The following is a 19,983-nucleotide window of genomic DNA, read 5'->3' on the forward strand; positions in this document are numbered from 1 at the left end:
TTAGAGGAAAGATATGAAAATATTCAAAAGCAAAACAAAGTTTAGAATAAGGACCTGATTGAAAAAAAATCAGGTCTTGGATGTTTTTTGTTTTTGTTTTTTGTTTTTTTATTGTCCATCATGGGGCCTGAACTCTGGGCCTGAGCGCTGTCCCTCAACTCTTTAGGTCACGGTGATTGCTGTACCATTTGAGCCACAGCTCCACTTCTGGTTTTCCATTAATTGTAGATAAGACACTCATGGACTTTCCTGCCCAAGCTGGCTTTGAAACACTAGCCTCAGATCTCAGCCTCCTCAGTAGCTAGGATTACAGGCATGAGCCACGTCTCCCCTCCCCCCATCCACCAGCATGCATGTATCCTATTTATACCAATTTATTTATGTAATTTTGGTGCCAGGAATTGAATCCATGGATTTTAGGCAAGAGCTTAACCAGTGAGGTACATCCGCAACCCCTTCAATCAATTCTTCTTGTCCTTTTACACAGTGATTCCTGCATTTAAAAAAGATATACAGGAGTCTCGCTAAGATTTTGCAAGATGTGGTGACATTTCTTCAATTCTACATGCTATGGAATAGACCAATAACATAATTTATAAAAGTTCTTCTTACAATTAATGACTACCTGAAGGAAGATGTTCTCTATCTTTTCTTGTGGATAAGATGGTTTTTCATTTTGATTTTGTTTCTTGTCCAATGGCCAGGAATCAAAGGCAGAAAAACAATCATTTATATTTAATAGATCTTAACTAAATTTGTATACTATTATTATTTTTATGACTACAAAACATGATTTTATTATAATGTAACATGTTGTAGATTTGAGACATAATTCTTACTTATTAGTTATTCCTTTCACACAGTCCCTAGCTACATATATTGTTTTTGCCCAGTTAATGTTTGTCAACTAAATAGAATAAAAAACAAATGAATATATGACATAGTATCATAGTGGTGGCTATTTCCTGATCAAACAGCCAATTGCAATTAACATTTGGATATTTATTATTATAGCTCTTGGAAGCATGATTGTGTTTATAGTATAATCACCCACTAGTCATCTAAATTTGTTTTAGAGGCAATAGAATCTCATTTCTAGAATAATAGACTTTTAGATTGTGATAAAATAAATTAAGCTAAAATAAATTATAACACCATGTATTTTGTTATGTAATCTGAGTACAAGGTAAATGCTCTGTTAATATGAGGTAAATGCTCTGTTTCGCATCCAGAATGGTAAAACTCTCCTAAAATGTGCCACAAAACTTTGTTAGAAAGATATCTCAGATTATACTTACATGTAAATCATCTGAAGCTACAAGAAAGTATCTTCAGACAAAAATGTCTATGCATCCCTACCTTTCTCCTCATGTCTAACAGTAGGCCTTTATTTGATTTGACAGGGTATTACCTACTTAGACTCCATTTTAGCCTGAATAAGCAAGCTTCCATGAGTGACCCAAGCCATTGGAGTGGGCTAAAGCTTTTATTTTCAACTGTGCAAACATACCACTGCAGACACACAGGCTAAGACACAAATTGGGATCAAACAGAGCTCCATCCTGACAATGAAGCCACATGTCCTGACAGAGCATTTTCCTATAGAAGGGCAACTTAATGCCTTTGCACAAACGCACCCATCATCCTTGCTCAGTCCTCCATTAGAGAATGCCTGCAGGGGAGAGGAAGGTCAGATTGACATTAGCACTATGTTTCATTCTTCCTATTGCTCAAAATGTCCCAGTACTCTTGCAGTTTGATTGATCCCAGAATATGCCTATTGCAAGCCGTCAGCCAAGTAAACATTCGATGATGGAAAGAAAACAAAGGAAGGCTCATTCTGAAACCAGTGCAGGAGACAGGGTATCATCCATTTCTTAATGCATATCTTTATCAATGCTTAAGAAATGAGCCTTGATATGTGAATACAGGACTATATCACAAACATCAAGTCTCTATTAAGTTCCTTTAAATATTTCTAATAGGAAAAGCGTCCCCTTCTCGGCCACTGTACTTGCAAGGGCTGGCAAAGGGCTGGCGGTGATAAGGTATTACAATCAGGCTGGTTTTATTACACACAAGGGGATAGTTGAAGGCATGGTGATCTAGGGAAGAAAGATGTTTGCTAATGTTTACATACTTAGCTCCCACTGGCATTTCACCAGCTTGGAGCTTTACCCTGTCCCTCTTAATCTGAGAAAGCGCATCCAGATTCACAGCAAGACCTCAAGGAGAGCCAGATGATGGGGCAGATGGCAGATGAGTAATTTGGCAAGGCTTGATGAGTAGAAATTGTTTGCTTTAATTGCTTGTCAAGTCCAGTACCTACATTAAAGTTAAGAGCTAGCACTTCCCTAGTAAACACAATACTGAAGTAAATTAGTAGGAAAAAAAAATCTAGGGGGAGGGAGGCAATCAAATGGTCAAGAAGAAAATAATGACAAGATATTGACAAAGGAAATATTATTTCCTACATGTATAGATGACGCACATGTAATTTGTAATTAATAAAATCTTGCTGTTACATTTTTTCTACTCTCAATATAGAAATCTTCAGAGACTCAAATTAAGAAGAAATGTTGATAGAAACAATAAAAATGGGAATTATATGTAAACAGTTATAAGGCAAGTGTTGATATTACATATAATACAGTAAAATTATAATTAAAATTATACTTAAACTTTACAAAGTTAATATTTGAAGCATAATATGGAAACACTAAACACATGGCAAATGTAATGTTTTAGACTGGAAAGTCTACATGATAATATTATTATAATATTCAGGTAAGAGAAAAAAATTTGTCTTTTTTTGTGATAGACTCCAGTGATGAAATTAAGCCCTTTAAAGATAACTTAGCAGTTTAAAAATGCTTCAAGGCATTTAGAGAATACTGTAAGTAACAACACAGGTAAAATCAAAAGCAATTCAAATTACCATCTCAAATTGCACAAAATAGTGTACATAGTGCATGGATTTGCCTTTCATCCATCTGTGGTATGGAAAGCCTACATCTTCTCTCACTACAGCTCTATTAGGGAAGGTCTCCAATGCCAAAGCTCTTTTTTGTTTTGGCTCAAATGATGTTTAGGAAGTGTTTTAGCTAATTGCATCTATTTCTCATGATTTATGATTTTGGGAATCAGCAAAATAGTGGTAAAAGATAAATAGTCAGAGAATACATTATAGCATCACATTATCTTTTAATGGTGCCAATTTTTATACTATAAAAAGTTTAGCATGATGTAAACCCTTAAGTATGTTTTCTTTTTTGGTAGTAATCTTTTAATAGTTTTAAATTGAATTGTGCAAAATATAAAATTTCTGAAGTGTAATTTCACTTCAAGTATTTATCATTCTGGACTAAATGACATCTAAATGGACTATGTGAAGCATTGACAAGTCAGTCTTAATATTGGAAATACCAGTACAATTAAAGAAGTAATATCCAGAAGCATATTTGTGGGTTGACAAATGTGCTTTATTTAACAATATTAGAAGGGTTCAATACTTATTATTCATTAAAAATTCACCTCACTAAATTTAAAAATTCTTAAAAATGGAAAAGCTCATGATAAATTTCAGCATTTAAGTGTACAACAAAAACCATAGTTAAACTAGTTAAATAAAAGCCATGTTAAAATGCATGCAGAGACAAGGAAGCATTTTGGTGAAAGGGAAATGACAAGAATGATCATCATCCTATTAATTCACATAATTATCTTAGAAATGTTGAGCTCATAATGTCTCATGAGCTGATTAATAACAACACAGAATTCAACTTTGTAAGTCCAGAATCTGAAACTCATCATGGCTAAATTCACTCAGCTGTTAAACAGGGAGCAAACAACATTTGCTCCTGACTCTTCTGGTTCTTGCGGGCACTCAACAATACTCAATGCAAATCTGTCAGGTTGCTTGCTCTTCTCATGCCGAGCCTGTGGCACATGGAGCTTGTATTCTAACATGCAGACGCGTAAAATAAGTAAATGTGCAAATAGATAATGTGATTTAAATTAGCAACAGAAGAACAAAAGGAGAAGAAGAAATACACACATTGTGTAGGAATCTGCTCTCTATTTTAGATAAAGTAGAAAATACTTTAACACTTTTTTACAAACACATTTGAGCAAAGACTAGGTCTTCCAGACTACTTGTTTCTGTGATGGGCCACATAACCATAGCTAATTTTTATATCTACACAATATTTAGCTCATGGATCTTAATCTGATGGGTGAACCAAGCCTTCATTCTTGAAGGAACTGTACCATTAGTAGTGCTTTCGAAATTGGGCCTGGAACTTGTACTAAGAAACCTTCTAAGTGAACTCTGGGATTATAAACACTGATTTCTTTATTTACTTTGTGCCATACCAGTACACCTTTCTCTTGGTAGTCAGATACTTTTGGACTGCTTACCCAGCCAGTGTCATGGCTCCCTTTCTTTGCATATTAATTCAGAGCCATAAAAATCCCAAAGGAACCAGGCACCGGTGGCTCATGCCTGTAACCATAGCTACTTAGGAGGCTGAGATCTAAGGATCACGGTTCAAAACCAGACCCAGGCAGGAAAGTCCGTTAGACTGAAAGTGGCCCTGTGGCTCAAGTGGTAGAGCGCTTGCCTTGAGCTGAAGAGCTGAGGGACAGCGCCCAGGCTCAGAGTTCAAGCCCCACGACCGACAGAAAAAAAAAAAAAAGAAAAAGAAAAAAATAAAAAAGGAAACAAAAAACCCAAAGGAGTCTAGTGACATTCTCAGTTTCTAGTTCAATGGGGGTGGGAGGGAAGGGTTTGTTAGGAACCTTGTGGAAAACAATCATGGCAAATAGGTACCTGTTTAATCTGTTTAATGAGTTAGAGTGAAAGAATTTCTGAAAAGATGATATTGGTGCAAATATGAATACTGATCCTTAATAGCTTTGGTAAGAAAGTTGGAGTTTATACTAAACATGAATGCAAGGAAGGAAGTGTTTTGGGCAGAGGAGTGATGTAAACCAATTTATAGTTTTTAAAAGATTTTTATGGTGTCTGAATGGAGAATGGATTAGAGACACACAGGGTTTACTGGTCATCAGATGGTTGCCTGTCTAGAGGAGAGATGGCACTGGCTTGGATGGACTAGTTCTTAGAGTCATAATGGCAAAGATGACCCCATTGGGAGTCATATGTTGAACAGAGCCAGCAAAACTTGCCATTTCCTCATAACTATGATAGCACTCAGTCAGAGTCATGGAAAATATTGCTGGCTTTTATCTATTTATATTTTACGTGTTTTACGTTTTGTAAGAATTCTAGATCTTAAATGTTCAATATATGCATTATGGTAAATCATAATTGGATTTCTAAAAATATTTATTAGTATTAAAACAAATAGAAAATTAACAGCGTTTTTTTCAACATGTTGAGGATTGAGTCTGGGGCCTTACTCTCACATCATTTTAAGCAAGCAGTTTTACAATTAGGCAGCATAATTTTTACATGGCGTACATACAGCACTCATTTTTTTTCTAGATGACTCTACGTCTTTCCAAAAAAATGTGTATCAATATGTTTCATAATACTTCCATTATATTTGGAATATAGCTATTAAATAATTATTTCTTAATTTATCAGTTTGATATTGATGATAAAGGATATGCATTATAATTTGAGAGTAAGGCTAAAGTTTGATTTCATTCTCTTTTCCTCCCTCTTACTATCTTTCCTTTGTAAGAAAATAGAGTAGCCATGGATTTTTAATATTAAATGGTTAATGGTTAAGTTTTGAGGTCTTCATTTTACTTTTATTTTCCCCATTAATAAAATGAAACAACCAAACTCCTAAATCTTGTGTTTGCTTAAGGAGTGGGGATTATGTTGTTTATTCTCTGTTGGATGTAAATCTTAGTCTGGAGAAACAAAGGTCTGTGTTTATAAGTATAGCTAGATTTTTAAGTGAATCAATACTAAATAGATAATTGGTAGCTTTACCAACAGCTCACATGTAGCTGTACTCCTGGAGTTACATTTGGAATGAAACTCCAGGGAGCACATGTAAAATTAGGGTTTTTCTTGAAGCTTGCACTCTTGTAAGCTGATCCTTTAAAGACTTTATAATAGTGTTGACAAAAGGGGCTGAATTTTGTTAAACTTATTTTGGCTGTTGAAGAAGATTTTCAATTCTATTTTGATAAACAGCTTTGTGAAATCGATGAAACTTGATGGCTTGCACATTGTCTTGTATACATTGCCTGATTGAAAAATCGATTGACAAATGGAAGTTGTGAAGCATTCAGTGAAGCCTTCATGAAGAGAACCACAACGATTTTTTATGCATCTCTCCCAACTAATTCCTTAACAACCACGTCTGTCTTTCAAGATAAAAGCTACGATGCATATACTATCGATTCTAGATTGTTTCAAACATAAATAAGAGAAAAGGCTTACTGAAAGTGAACGATTTCTTAAACAACATATAATAAAATTCAGACTGTTAGTCTGTTTAATGAATATCCTGGTTAATCAAATACTTTGTTCATCAGAGGATCCTATTTTGAAAAGCATTTCTGAACATTCTTATTTACAAGTTTACATATTAATAAGCTATGAATAAAATACACCAGTGGAAGTCAGGCAGTGTTGGCCTATGCCTGTAATCCTAGCTACTAAAGTAGCTGATATCTGAAGATTATGGTTTTAAGTCAGTCCTAACAGGGAAATCCATGAAATTTTTATCTACACCTAACCACTATAAAGCCAAAAGTGGAGGTGTGACTATAGTGAACAAACTAAGGAACAGTGCCTAGGTCCTGAGCTGAGGTCAGTACTGTCACGTACACACACACACACACACACACACACACACACACACACACACACACACACACTAGAGGGAAACTCTGTGAAGTGAGAGTTATTTATAATTAATATTAATTGGATGAATATTATTTCATAATAGTTTTATTGTTATATAGCTAAGCAGAAACAAAACAGTTATAAAAATTTCATCTGTCTCCCCAGAGTTTATTTTGTAACATACTCATCATGAAAACTGGGAAAAGTATTCTAAACATTTGAAAATACAGTGTATCAATAATAATAATTTACCATAAACTTTGAACTACCTCTAATTTGCAGAATGGGAAATATGCAATAATATGTAGGTATTACTCATAGAGTAATTCCCAAAATTTATGTACAATTTTATGGCACTAATATTTTTGGAAACCTATTCACTTATATGACAACATGCTGATTTTTTTTCAAATAATATATCTTATTATGAGTTTTATTTACAACAAATAGTTGATTAAACAGCAAATTGTGAAGAAGTTGCAATGTGGCATTACCTTATTTGTATAAATGTAACCCCTTTGTATACCACCTTTACAATAAAATTTAAATAAAAAAATAAACTAGAGGAGACTTTGTGGAACCCACTCCTTCTTACTGTCATCGGTTAGCATAAATAAGTTTGGAAGTTAAAAAAAAGCTATTTTATCAACAATGATGATCAATGATTCTTAATGACATTGTAAATATTTTAATTAGGGAATTGTGAAAGACTTGTCTTGAAGGAGGTACTTTCATTGTTCATGTCATGTAAAGGGTATATAATGTTATGTACTCCTTTTGTCTTTGCAGTGTGTGCGGGAACAGAGAATAAACTGAGTTCTCTTTCTGACCTGGAGCAGCAGTACCGAGCCTTGCGCAAATACTATGAGAACTGTGAGGTGGTCATGGGTAACCTGGAGATAACCAGCATCGAGCACAATCGAGACCTCTCCTTCCTGAGGGTAGGTGCTCTGTCTCTCTTTCATTGTGAATGGACAGTGCTTTCATGATGTTTGGACCTACCTGGGAGTTAAGCATTACTTATTTTTTTTGCCTGGCAACATCTGTGACTGTAGGCAGAAGATAATGTGAAACAGTATACACCCTGGGGAAAAACAAGAATAGCAATGCCACCGTGATTGACACCCTGAGTTTAAAGCACTTCCTATTGTCATGAGATTGATAAAAGATTGTATCAGGGCGTAGAACATGACAGGTTGTAAGTTTGTACTTTTCTGACAGGCTGGAGACTAGGACAGCCAGAAAGCCAACCAGAGAATTGGTGACTGTGCATAGTGATCTTTTCTGCCCATTTCTGTCACTTCGGGATTTGTAGATCATTACCATAAGAAGGCTAATACTGGCTGGGTGCTGGTGGCTCACACCTGTTATCCAAGCTACTCAGGAGGCTGAGATCTGAGGATCACAGTTCAAAGCTATCCCAGGCAGGAAAATCCATGAGATTCTTATTTCCAAAAAAACACCAGAAAACCAGAAATGCCTCTGTGGCTCAAGTGGTAGAGGCTACCCTTGAGCTGAAGAGTAAGGGACAGTGCCCAACCCAAGAGTTCAAGCCCCATGACCAACCAAAAAAAGAAGACTATCACCAGCAAATGGGGAGGATTTCTGAAGCCCTATAAATGACTCAAAGTATGTTGAAGACAAATCACAAGTACTTATATAGAGTGATATGTGCATACACATACATGCACTTGTATTTGTACATGAAGTTATCCAGAAACAACCAGTTCTTTGGTAACTTCTTTTAGCTCCACTTTAACCTTACTCTGTTTAAAAGGCTATTGGTGCTAATGCCTATGGCTTATTCCAGTTTTAGCTGCAATAAATACTGGAAAATCTGAACTCCAAAGGGACTATGAGAAAATGAGTTGGCAATGTGTTCATGACATTAATAAGATTTTTTTATTTTTAAAAGTATCATTAAAATTCACTTTAAGTAATTCATGTAATATATTTGATTTTTCAACAATATTTAAGTATTTCTCAGGAGCACTATGTTGCATAAATCAAGATGAAAATATTTTAGACAGATAGATGATAGACATTTCCTAATACTGATATCCAAATACTGCTCAGTGGACAGTAAATTGTTTAGTTAGCTATAATAATTTTAATAATTCTCTACTTAGATAAGTAGCAACATTACTTTTAAATATTTCATGTCTAGAATTAGTAACAGCTTCCAAAAATGAAACAGCTCAAAGCATAAATAATAATTTATGGCTCATGATCTTCTTAAAGGGATACAATATTGAGTATTACATAAAGGAATTTCATTGTAAAAATAGATTTCCATAGTGTTCTTCAAGTAGTTGTACAAAAGTGTTTGCCCAGTTGTGAGTATAATGCACTGTCAGCCATTCCTGTCATCTTTATTCCCAGCTATTCTATCTCCACCCCATCTCTTCAAGATTCCTAGTTTAATTTTCATGCATGTACATTGAGTATTAAATCTACATTTGCTTAAATGACTTCTTTATCGATTCTACATGCATCACAATATTTTAGTAATTCTGATTTTGAAATATGATCTATTGGTTTATTCATATATAGTAAATGTTACTTGAATCTTAGAGAAGTCCTTAATACTTCCTTTTTCCACAGGATGGGTGGGTAGCTGTTTTTTCTAAAAGTGAATACGCACAAGCTATGCTAGATCATATATCATTCAGAACAGGAAAATGTAATGGAGAAAGCTGAATTCTGAAACAGCAAAAAGAAATACTTCAATCCATTAGAAAAGAAGAATGTGAGAAAAGTAACAAGTGCAATCTAAAACTAAATTTGCTTTACTTCTTATGTGATCTTTGATTTGTTTGTTATACATAAAAATATATTTCATTGTCTACTGAAATAGTCATAGGCATCGTAAATGACAGTGTTTAAGTTGAGAAATCTTATAATTTTAAAATTTTTAATTGTAATTTAGAGTATCTTATAAAGTAAGAAATAATGATCAAATTAGCCTTTAGCTGAATGTGGTGGCTCATGCCTATATTCCAAGCACTAGGAAGGCTTAGGCAGAGGGATCAGGAGTTCAAGGCTCCCCTGAAAGATGTAGTTAGAAGTTAGACTCTGTCTTCAAGTAAATGAATGCCAACAACATCCAATCAATCAACACACAAACAAAGAGCAACAACATTTAACCAACCAAACAAAAATTGTACTTCTTGGGTGTTTTACCTTTGGAATAGAAGAATAGAGTAAGTGAACACTGGGCAGAGGAGAGAAAATTGGATGCTGCTTTATTTGTTGTTCAAAAAACTCAATGCTGCGAATGCTTTTTTCACTGAATCCTGAAAGCAGAGACTGCCAAAATCTTCAATATTCTATGCCACTGGATGTTCCATTATTTCAAATTATGCTAAAAGCTTTCCATTTAATTTATATTTTATTCTTGTTCATAAACACATTAAGGCTTGTTTGTGCTCTCAAAGGCTTCCCTCCAACAATACATAATCTACACTTTTTAAACACATTATAATAGATAGAACCCATGTAAGGAAGGGGGCCAGTTATTTTATTATTGTACTACTACTTCCTACAAGTTTTGATTGTATAACTAAGTATTATTATTATCAATCTATTTCATAGATCCCATAGCTCTCACATATATTCATGGAACTGTGATTTATTGAATAACTTCACAGAGGCACCATGATTTCCATTCTTCTAAGAATGACCCAAATGTATGTTGTATTATGTAAGAATGTTATGTATGATCTTATATTTGATTCTGGCTGGACAGTAGTGGCTCATGTCTACCATCCAAGCTCTTCAGGAGACTGAGATCCAAAGGATCCTAATTTTGGACCAGCTTGTATAGAAAAACTCTCTAGAATTCATCTCACCAAAATAAGTAACCAGCAAAATCAAAGCTGTGGCAAGGTTCAAATAGTAGGTTCAGCCTAGTGAGGATGGGGACCTGAATTCAGTAACACCAAAAGAATATTTATTCTGAATTTATTTCTATCTTTAATAGATAAAGACATTACTTTTGTTTTTAAAGGATATTTTATTTTTGTTGTCAACTCTATCAAAGTGGTTTGTTGTTTGTTTTGTATTTTTATGGTCTGCGACAGCAGTTAACTATATTCCCAAGGTTGGCCTTGAACTCTTGATCATCCTGCCTAAGTTTGTTTAGTATAGTCCTACTAGCATAGTCACTCTTTAGAATACTACTTGAAATTTCAAAGGTTGAATATTTGTTGAGTGGATAATTGACTGAATGATTTTGTTATAGATCATGGTTTTCTTTTTTTCTTTTTGTTGGTTGTGGGGCCTGAACTCTGGGCCTGGGCACTGTCCCTCAGCTCTTCGGCTCAGCTCAAGGCAAGCACTCTACCACTGAGCCACCTTCTCAGCCCTAGATCATGGTTTTATATGTGGTATGTTATGTAAATGAATACATCCTTTCGTTTGTATCCTTATATCATCTCATGGAAACCCCACTGTGGTGCCAAGTGTGAAGGCATAGGACCCAAGCTGGACCAGAATCCTTTCCCATGAGCCTGTGAAATCATAACCAAGAACATTCATTTTTTTGTGAGTTCATTTCTTGTCCATGTGAGCATCGGGATGTAACGGTCTTTGGACTTACTGTGTTGATTGGTAGAGAAAGATGTGCACACAAGTCATTTGAGCTCATACTCTGAAACAGATACAGGAGTGGAGAAAAAGAACATTTACCCAAATTACTAACATGGGAGTGGCTCTGTTTCAGACTGTACTTTGTTTCTGAAGAATTGAGGATTTATTCAGTTTTATATCAAATATATTATATATTTACATATAGTAATTATACCATTAGAGTTCATGAAATAGTTTTAAATGTTAATAGTAACTATAAAATTCTTTCATTCCTTGAACAAAATAATATTATTGTTGCTATCAATAAAATCAAACATCTATTCTACCCCTAAGAGCTCTGGAAAAAATAAACAACAAAAAGTTACCATTTGAGATTGAGCTGAAGATACAAATAATCTTTTAAAAACTCCTGTAATATTGTGGAGTTGGATATTGTATATTTCATTGAAATACCTTTTAAATGTTTTCAAGATGCTTTTATTCTAGCAACCTTGATGCTCTTTTAACTCAGCATTTTTGTATTGCTTTTTGGGGAAAAGAAATCTAGTTGACTGTGTTTAACATTCGACCCTCAAGAAACCACATAGTTGGCTAGAGAAAAAGGCCTTAAAACTTATTTACTATGTACTTTATCACCATCACAAGGTTAAGGCATAAAACTGAAACCAGCAAGGCATAAAGATCACATATTTTGTGCTATTGTCTTACACTTTGTGAACTCTCTAAAACAAGGCAAAATGTAGCAAGTAATGGGAATGAACCATTAGACCTTTACCCTCATTAGAATTCCTGCCAGCTCCCTCTCTTTTGTCATTTCTGGTCTTCCTAGCTACCACTGGTGTTTGATAACTCAGTGCTTCTGGAAAGTACATGACCTTCTTGCTTGTATACTTCAAGTTTATTTTCCCTGTTTTATATATATATATAACTTAAGCAAATAACTCTTAACTGTCAGCCATGGAAAGCAGTATGATATATAATGTAGACTAAATTTAAGGAATATTGCTACGTATCTTCATTCATTGCTGTAATAGGTATAACGTGTTTGGATTATAGTTTTATTATTTTTGTGTAGTTATTCCAAAGAGTTACCACTCAACACATCAGGTGATGACCTTTCTTCATTCCCTCCATACCTCCCAACCAAACATTCCCTCAATCATCCTCGTTTCTTAAGATATGCATTGACTGCTATGACTTAATATTAATTCATTTTAATTTTATGCAAATGGTTTAGGAAATACCATATACTGAGACTATGATGAGATAGATATAGCAGTTTGTGTATGGATCTGGGATAGTAATAATGTCCCTAATTCATCGGGAGAAAGCCATGAATTCAAGCCTGAGTGTTCTGCACAAAAATAAATAAAAATAAACTACAAAAACTACCAAAGAAAATGTCCTGTATTTAAATTCAAATGGAGCTTTTGTTTTTACCTATCAATATTATATGTATAATATAAGGTGATACATATATATGTATATATGTATCACCTTATATACATATATATGTATCACCAGATACCAAAGAATCATCTTCTTATTAGGATATGTATAGGACACTCCCATATTTTAGAATGTTGGTTTTACTTAGAGGTATAGGACATAAAAATTTTACATTGTTTTTCCAGGGCTGGGAAAAGACTGATGCTATTTAATTCTCTTTCTCACAAATGCTCCTAGGTAATGATATGTATGCAGGGAAGAAAATGTAACTTAGAGCATAAAACTGGCTTATTAGAATCTATGACTTTGATTTCATTATTCTGTTACAATAAAACCCAGGATAATGCTTGGCAGTGATGATTTAGGTTGTATCAAGTCAACTATGCTTTAATCTACTCTTTAGCTATTTTCTGTAAGTAGAAATGACCATTTAGTCCTATTAAAAAATCCTGGGCCATTTACATTTCAGCCTGTGTCTTGCTTTACGCTTGCTTTCCATTGTCTTTTGGTGGTTCCAAGAAGATAACTAGAATTAACTTGACCTGTGTGGGATGTTTATCATATTAGTATGTCTGTCCCATATCCTCTTCACACACATCTAATTGTGCCGTGGCTAAGCTCTCTGTTGCATAGCAAGGTTAAGCAACATCTTTGAAGTTGAACCTAAGTAAACATAAATAGATAATTTACAAAACACTTAATTCTTTGAGTGAGAAAATGATTTATCTATTGGTTTAACTATTAGCTACCACAGTCTATCTGTTTTCAGCTCATGAAATACCTGAAAAATGGCTTGTGTGGGAGAGATGTTATTGGAGAGATTGACTAAAACCAGAACAAGAGTAGTCATATTTAAAATCATTAAAATGGGAGAGAGAAATATTCTTTAAACAAAACATCTATAGCATCATAAAGTTGACCCACATATTATAGCTTCACATTTATCAAAAACATCAGAGTAGCATTTTCAGATATAGCATGACATTTCAACTATGAAAATAAGACTGTAGCTAAACCTGACTCTAACATGGAGACGTGGTATATGTGGAGCTCTGAAATGGTGGACAATAAATCACATTCTATCATTGAGCACAGTCATCTGAGCTTTTCTTCCTTCTTACTTATTATGACAAATTGTGAAAGAACATTATATCCAAGAACTTAGAACCCACTATTATTAGGTTCCAAGAAGTTATGCCTTCAGGAAGCATCAAATAAAACACACACTAGAACAAGAGATGGTATTCCAACTTCTTTAATTTCTCTTTTTTTTTTTTTTGCTAGAATTTCATATAAAAGTATCTTTTCAATGAAATGGAGCCTTTTTCAGTATTTACATAGTGATGCCTTAGCTGGATGATATCAAGAATGTTGAAAAGAAAAAAGAGGAATATTACAACATGGCAGTTGGGTTAAAACAGGTATTCTTGGTTAAATGGAATTTTCAAAGCTTGATAGTTTCTGCAAGCTGTTTCTAAGATCGTTAAGCATAATACATATGCAATTTTGCATGTATGTATTTACAGCTGGTTTTTAAATTGAAACTTGATTTTGTACTAAATCTAATCATGGGACTTGTATTGCATTTGAAAAAGCTATGCAATTTACACTTGGTTTAGGAAAATGTATTTTTTTTTCCCTCAGAGGTTAAGTACCATTTAATCTGTAATATACATTGACTCAAATCCTGATGATTTTCCCACATACTAAAAGACAAATCAAAGATAAAAATGTCCATATTCTTTATTTGGAAGTTACTTAAATATAGTAGTGAGATTTCTCCTTAATTGTAAATAAATAAATAAAAATATATGAGTTTTTCCTTTAGCTTAGAAATACTAAGGACACAACAGTGTCTAAAACTAAAATACAGGGCTCGGAAGGTGGCTCAGTGGAAGGTGCTTTGCATGCTTGAGGCCCTGGGTTCGATTCCTCAGCACCACATAAGCAGAAAAAAAAGCTGGAAGTGGCACTGTGGCTCAAGTGGTAGAGTGCTAGCCTTGAGCTGAAGAGCTGAGGGACAGCGCCCAGGCCCAGAGTTCAGGCCCCATGACTGGACCTCCCCTCCCCCCAAAAAAACAATAAAATTAAAATACGCATTTAACAGAAATAAGTATTAGAAGCAATACTACAGGAAGGAATGATAGAAAATAAGACATAGGCTAATGTCTAACTCTAATATTTAGCAATACCTAGCTATATAAATACAAATTAGCAGTTGTATTTATTGTCATATAAATTTAAAGTAGTGAATATTTTCTGTGATCAAGAATGAGAGTTGTATACAATACTAACCCTATACATATTGGTGCCTTGGTGTGAACTCAAGACCTTGTACTTGCTGGACTTGCTCTACTGCTGTGACATGCCTTCCACCATTTTCTTGTATGAGTCATTCTCATGGTAGGATCTCTTCCTGTTGGGTACATGCCTGGGCCTATTTATTCTTCCTGAGTAGCTAGGATAGCACAGGTGCACTACCACACCCAGATGCTAGTTGAGAAGGAGGAGTCCTGAGCTCTTTCATATACTAGCTTCAAAGTCTAACTGTCCATTTCTGGGCTTCCAAACCAGCTAGAGCTAGGGATTACAAGAGTAAGCCACTAGCCCTCACCCCCAAGTATGATTTTATTCTTGTAGAGTTTAGTATTTAATTTTGGCTTCAAATGTGAATGGCTGTGATGAATTTATAGTCTTCTTTTAAAATTAATTAGATTTTTTTTAGATTTTTAGCTTATGGGAATCAAACATATACATGTTTTTCTTCATTTGTTTTACTTGTAAGCAGCCAATTTCTTGATTCCAAGAGTGAGAATAAATCATATTTATGTAAGACTTAAAAATAACTAAAATATTTTAACAATAGCTTGCATCTAATTCAAACCCTAAAATGGTCAAATAGAACCTTTCCTCAAATTTAAAACTGTGTACATTTTCATAACTATGTATAGCATTACTTTTCCCAGACTCATGAAACCAAATATTTTACTTTCTTCCAAAGAGAGAGCAGATTTAAAACTTACGAACAACTTTGCACAAACCAAATTCATTTTAAAGGTCTCTCTTTGGTCACAGAGTGTAACTTAAAGATCAAAAGTATAATAGTAAAATGTGAAAACTCTTGCATTTAGAAACATTGTAGTGTTTTTCTCATCGCCAATTTAAACACATTTAGAATGAAATATTATGTTAAAATATGCAACTAAAAATTAAGATTTTTTGCATTAAATATAGGTTTCTTCAAAAACATGCTTATTAAAGTTCTGTCTGAAAATCAGAATATGTAATTGAATATTGAAGTATGTCCTTTCAAACAATAAATTGCTAACTTTATTTTTTAAAAAGGTATCTATCATGGTTTTGGTGTCTTCTAGCCTGGTAGCAGTGCCTTACACATGTAGTTCTAGTTGTACAGGGGGCTGGGATCTGAGGATCACAGTTCGAAGCCAACCAAGGCAGTAAAACTATGAGATTCTTATCTCCAATAAAGCAGCAAAAAGCCAGAAATGGAACTGTGGATCAGGTTGTAGACTGTAAATGCACAGACACACACTCACAAAAAGAGATGGTTCTATGTAATGCTACTAGGCTGCTTTTCTTTCTTCCTTGACCCTCTCATCAGTAATTACAGAGCCATGCTCAGGAGACTTGATAAGTTTTACAAAGCTTGTTCAAAAGTTTGGCTTTGGGTGATAGCAACTTTGGATTTTCAGAGAAGTGAAATTGCAAATCAAATACTTGATTATCATTTTTTTTTTTTTTTTTTGTCGGTCGTGGGGCTTGAACTCTGGGCCTGGGCGCTGTCCCTCAGCTCTTCAGCTCAAGGCGAGCGCTCTACCACTTGAGCCACAGCACTACTTCCGGTTTTCTGGTGGTTTATTGGAGATAGGAGTCTCACGGTCTCTCCTGCCCGGGCTGGCTTTGAACCACGATCCTCAGATCTCAGCCTCCTGAGTAGCTAGGATTACAGGCGTGAGCCACCAGCGCCCGGCTTGATTATCGTTTTTAAGGGGAATTCAATAGCTTAAGATGCAGTCTCTATGAAGTTTGCTGGAGTTAGTTGTCCATCAAAAAGATATCCTTTCAAGAAATCACTGGAAAGCCTTCATAAAAGAAAACAAGGAGGCATTGGTAAGGCACTGTGACAAGTTCATTAAAGAAAAACAGTGGGGATTGCAAAAGCATATGAAGTTTATATCGAGATTATCTTCCATCTTAAAATACTTTCAGATGAGGTGCAAAAGTCTTACAATAAGATCTGAAATTCTTATTGTGTTTCCTGTTTGCTCTGTGGCAGGGACCAGATATCTTCCCTTTGCCATTCAAGGCATTAAAATTCACTGTCCGTCTTCTGCTTGCAGCCAGCTTCCTATATGAAGTCACCTCTCTCTTCCACAAACACATCAACATGCATACTTCTGCTCATCCTGGCAAAGGGCTATTCAACTTTTAGGACTCCAGTAGAAATCATTTCTTTGAGGAAGCTTTCCTAACTCCCCTGTTTTACTGATTTCCTCTCATTATGTACTTTTATGGCAACCTGTGTCTCTTTGGAACATTTCTCTTCTGGCAATCATTTAAATATTTAAATACTAGGAAATAGCCCTGTCTATATCGTTCACCACAAAGTTCTAGCCTGTAATTCAATGTCTATCATGTACAGTCTGTTCAGGCAGGCCCTGTGAAATAATTAGGTCAATTTATAGCAATAAGAATTAATTCTTTTTTTTTTCTATATGAGTTTTTCAGTTAGGAAAAGCATATACAGCCATTATATTATTCATTTTCTAATAAGAATTCTTCTCCAGACTGTTTCGTTGAGCTTGTAGTAACTTTTATCTTTCTTCTTTGTGGTACTTGAGGTGAATACATAAGAATTTAATTTACATACTTCTACACATACAGAAAATACAATGGTTATATAGGTAGAGGGATTTGTTATCTGAATTGTGTGACTTGAACAAAATCATCACCCTGATAGCCTTAAATATCTCTTTCTTTGGCTTACTTTTAATACTTGAAAAGCCCTCACTTACATGCTGCCCTATATCTAGCCACTGTTTAATGAATAAGGTCCCTGTTTTTGCATGCAACTTTTGTCCTTGATATTATATCATTCCACACTTCAGTGGAAAAGTGCACATTTTTACAACAACTCATTTACAATATGTTATTTCTAATTCCATAATACATGTTCCCCAAATTTGATCTGTATCTTCATTCTCACTGTCACAATCGATAAAAAAGAAGCTGTGACTTCTATCATTTCTCCATAGTACTATGTACATGGCTTTTACTGCACATACCATATTGCATAGGAACCACTGGACTGTACAATATTCTTCCATTTTTGTCAATTTATACAGACATTGTGCAGAACAGATTGTTATTTAGTAAGCTTTTATTTGCTATATTGAAAAATAAGCTGGGTTAAATTGGTTGCTTATACTGAATCTTATTATACTTCCGCTATGATAAGAACAGCATTGGTAAACATCTTCAGTCTTGCTGTTTATGTTAAAATGAAGTAGCAGCCTTCTGAACACCATTTTCTGAGGTATGTATGGTATGCTTGCTGGTTTTATCCCTCGTTCTAGGTCCCATTCTGTCTTGCAACTCTACGACTAAACATTCTTGTCCCAGTCGTCTAAAGAAGGAACATCAGCTCAAAGAAATTAGAACTTATGGGTAAAGTGAGCATTTTAACTCAGTGTTTTAGTATCAGAATGTATGCACCTGAATTTTGGTTCATACTTCCCACTGGTTACCAGTGGTTACTTAGGCCATTTCAGAAAAATTAGTAGAAGGCATGATTTTATAGAAAACCCTCCAAAATTTGTTTTGATTGTGGCAGAAGAAAGGCCTGAGTAGAGCCACAGAAATTTGGATGCTGATTATTATATTCTGGTTTATTAATTTCAGGTGGCAGTAGGTATAAGTAAAAATCACACAGAGAATTTTAGGGACAGACTCATCTAATTGAATATTCAGAGTTTGTGATCAAAAGAATCAAATGTTTAGCAGATATTTCTTCACTGATAACTCTCTATTTGTTGAATACTCTTTCATCAAGAGAACAGAACTATGTTGTTTAATAGCCCTGAGTTCAAAGCTAGTAAATAGTAAGGGGTGGCATTGATAATAAAGAACATAGACATTTTCTTGATGGACCCAGATACTCTTGATAAGAAAAATGTCTTCATTGCTTTTATAACACCAGAGTCTAGAACCCTGCCTAGAAAACACCTTAAACCAAGATGTGTGAGATAAATAATGAATGACTGAATAGTACATATGGGGACACATATGGGGGGCACAATTCATTGAAAAACAATGTAGTTTGGCAGCTCTGAAAAGGAATGGAAATTGTACATTAATGGAAAAAATTTCTAAATTTATTTTTACATTTTATTCAATTCACAAATACAAAGTCACATAAAGGACAAAAAGGGTTATTTGTTTATTATTAACTGGAAAAGAGTTGAGATGCACCAGAATTTGGAAAGTGACAAGACACCAAACTTTGGTGATTCTGTAATACATAACAGATTACTAATAAATTATAATAAGCCTAGAGGTAGGGAAATGTATTATTTGATAATGTGGTGAATATGGTATAATTTCAGGAAATTAGGTTGACAAGAGCCACCTATCAGTTACGCAATGACAGCTGAAAATGAGAAATATCCAATGATGATTGAAAGAAAGATGCAATAAGATTTCCATGGCTAACTGTACATACAGACAAAAGGCAAATTGTTAGTCATCTTCTATCACTGTAACAAAATGCTTGAGATAATCTACTTTAGAAGATGACAAGGTACAATCCAGGAGTCATTGATCCCTTAGGTTTGGGCCTGAGGTAAGGTAGAATATCACAGAGTGAGTGGCAGTGTGAAATTATTTACCTCATAAGGAGCCAGGGAGCAAATATGAAAAAGAAGATAGGATTGGGAAAACATCTCCAATAACTTCAAGACCTTATACCAGCCCCAACCTCTTAAAGTTTCTACTAGCTCCCAATAGTTCTATCCTGGAGACCAAGCATTTAATACATGATATTCATCATAGGTTAGATTCTGAGATCTCAAATTTTGGAAGTACGGTAAATG

At 34.6% G+C, this 19,983-nt stretch overlaps 1 protein-coding gene across 1 annotated transcript in view; it reads left to right on the plus strand.

Moving 5' to 3' along the window:
• Window positions 1-19,983, plus strand: part of Erbb4 (erb-b2 receptor tyrosine kinase 4) — a 1,009,337-nt gene that overhangs the window by 366,035 nt on the left and 623,319 nt on the right. The window contains exon 2 of the mRNA XM_042679248.1: window positions 7,622-7,773. Within this exon, the coding sequence (XP_042535182.1) occupies window positions 7,622-7,773 (152 nt within the window). The remainder of the gene's footprint in view (window positions 1-7,621; window positions 7,774-19,983) is intronic.

Source organism: Dipodomys spectabilis, unplaced genomic scaffold, assembly GCF_019054845.1.
Source record: "Dipodomys spectabilis isolate Male_0828 unplaced genomic scaffold, ASM1905484v1 ptg000051l, whole genome shotgun sequence".
Taxonomy (NCBI): Eukaryota; Metazoa; Chordata; class Mammalia; order Rodentia; family Heteromyidae; genus Dipodomys; species Dipodomys spectabilis.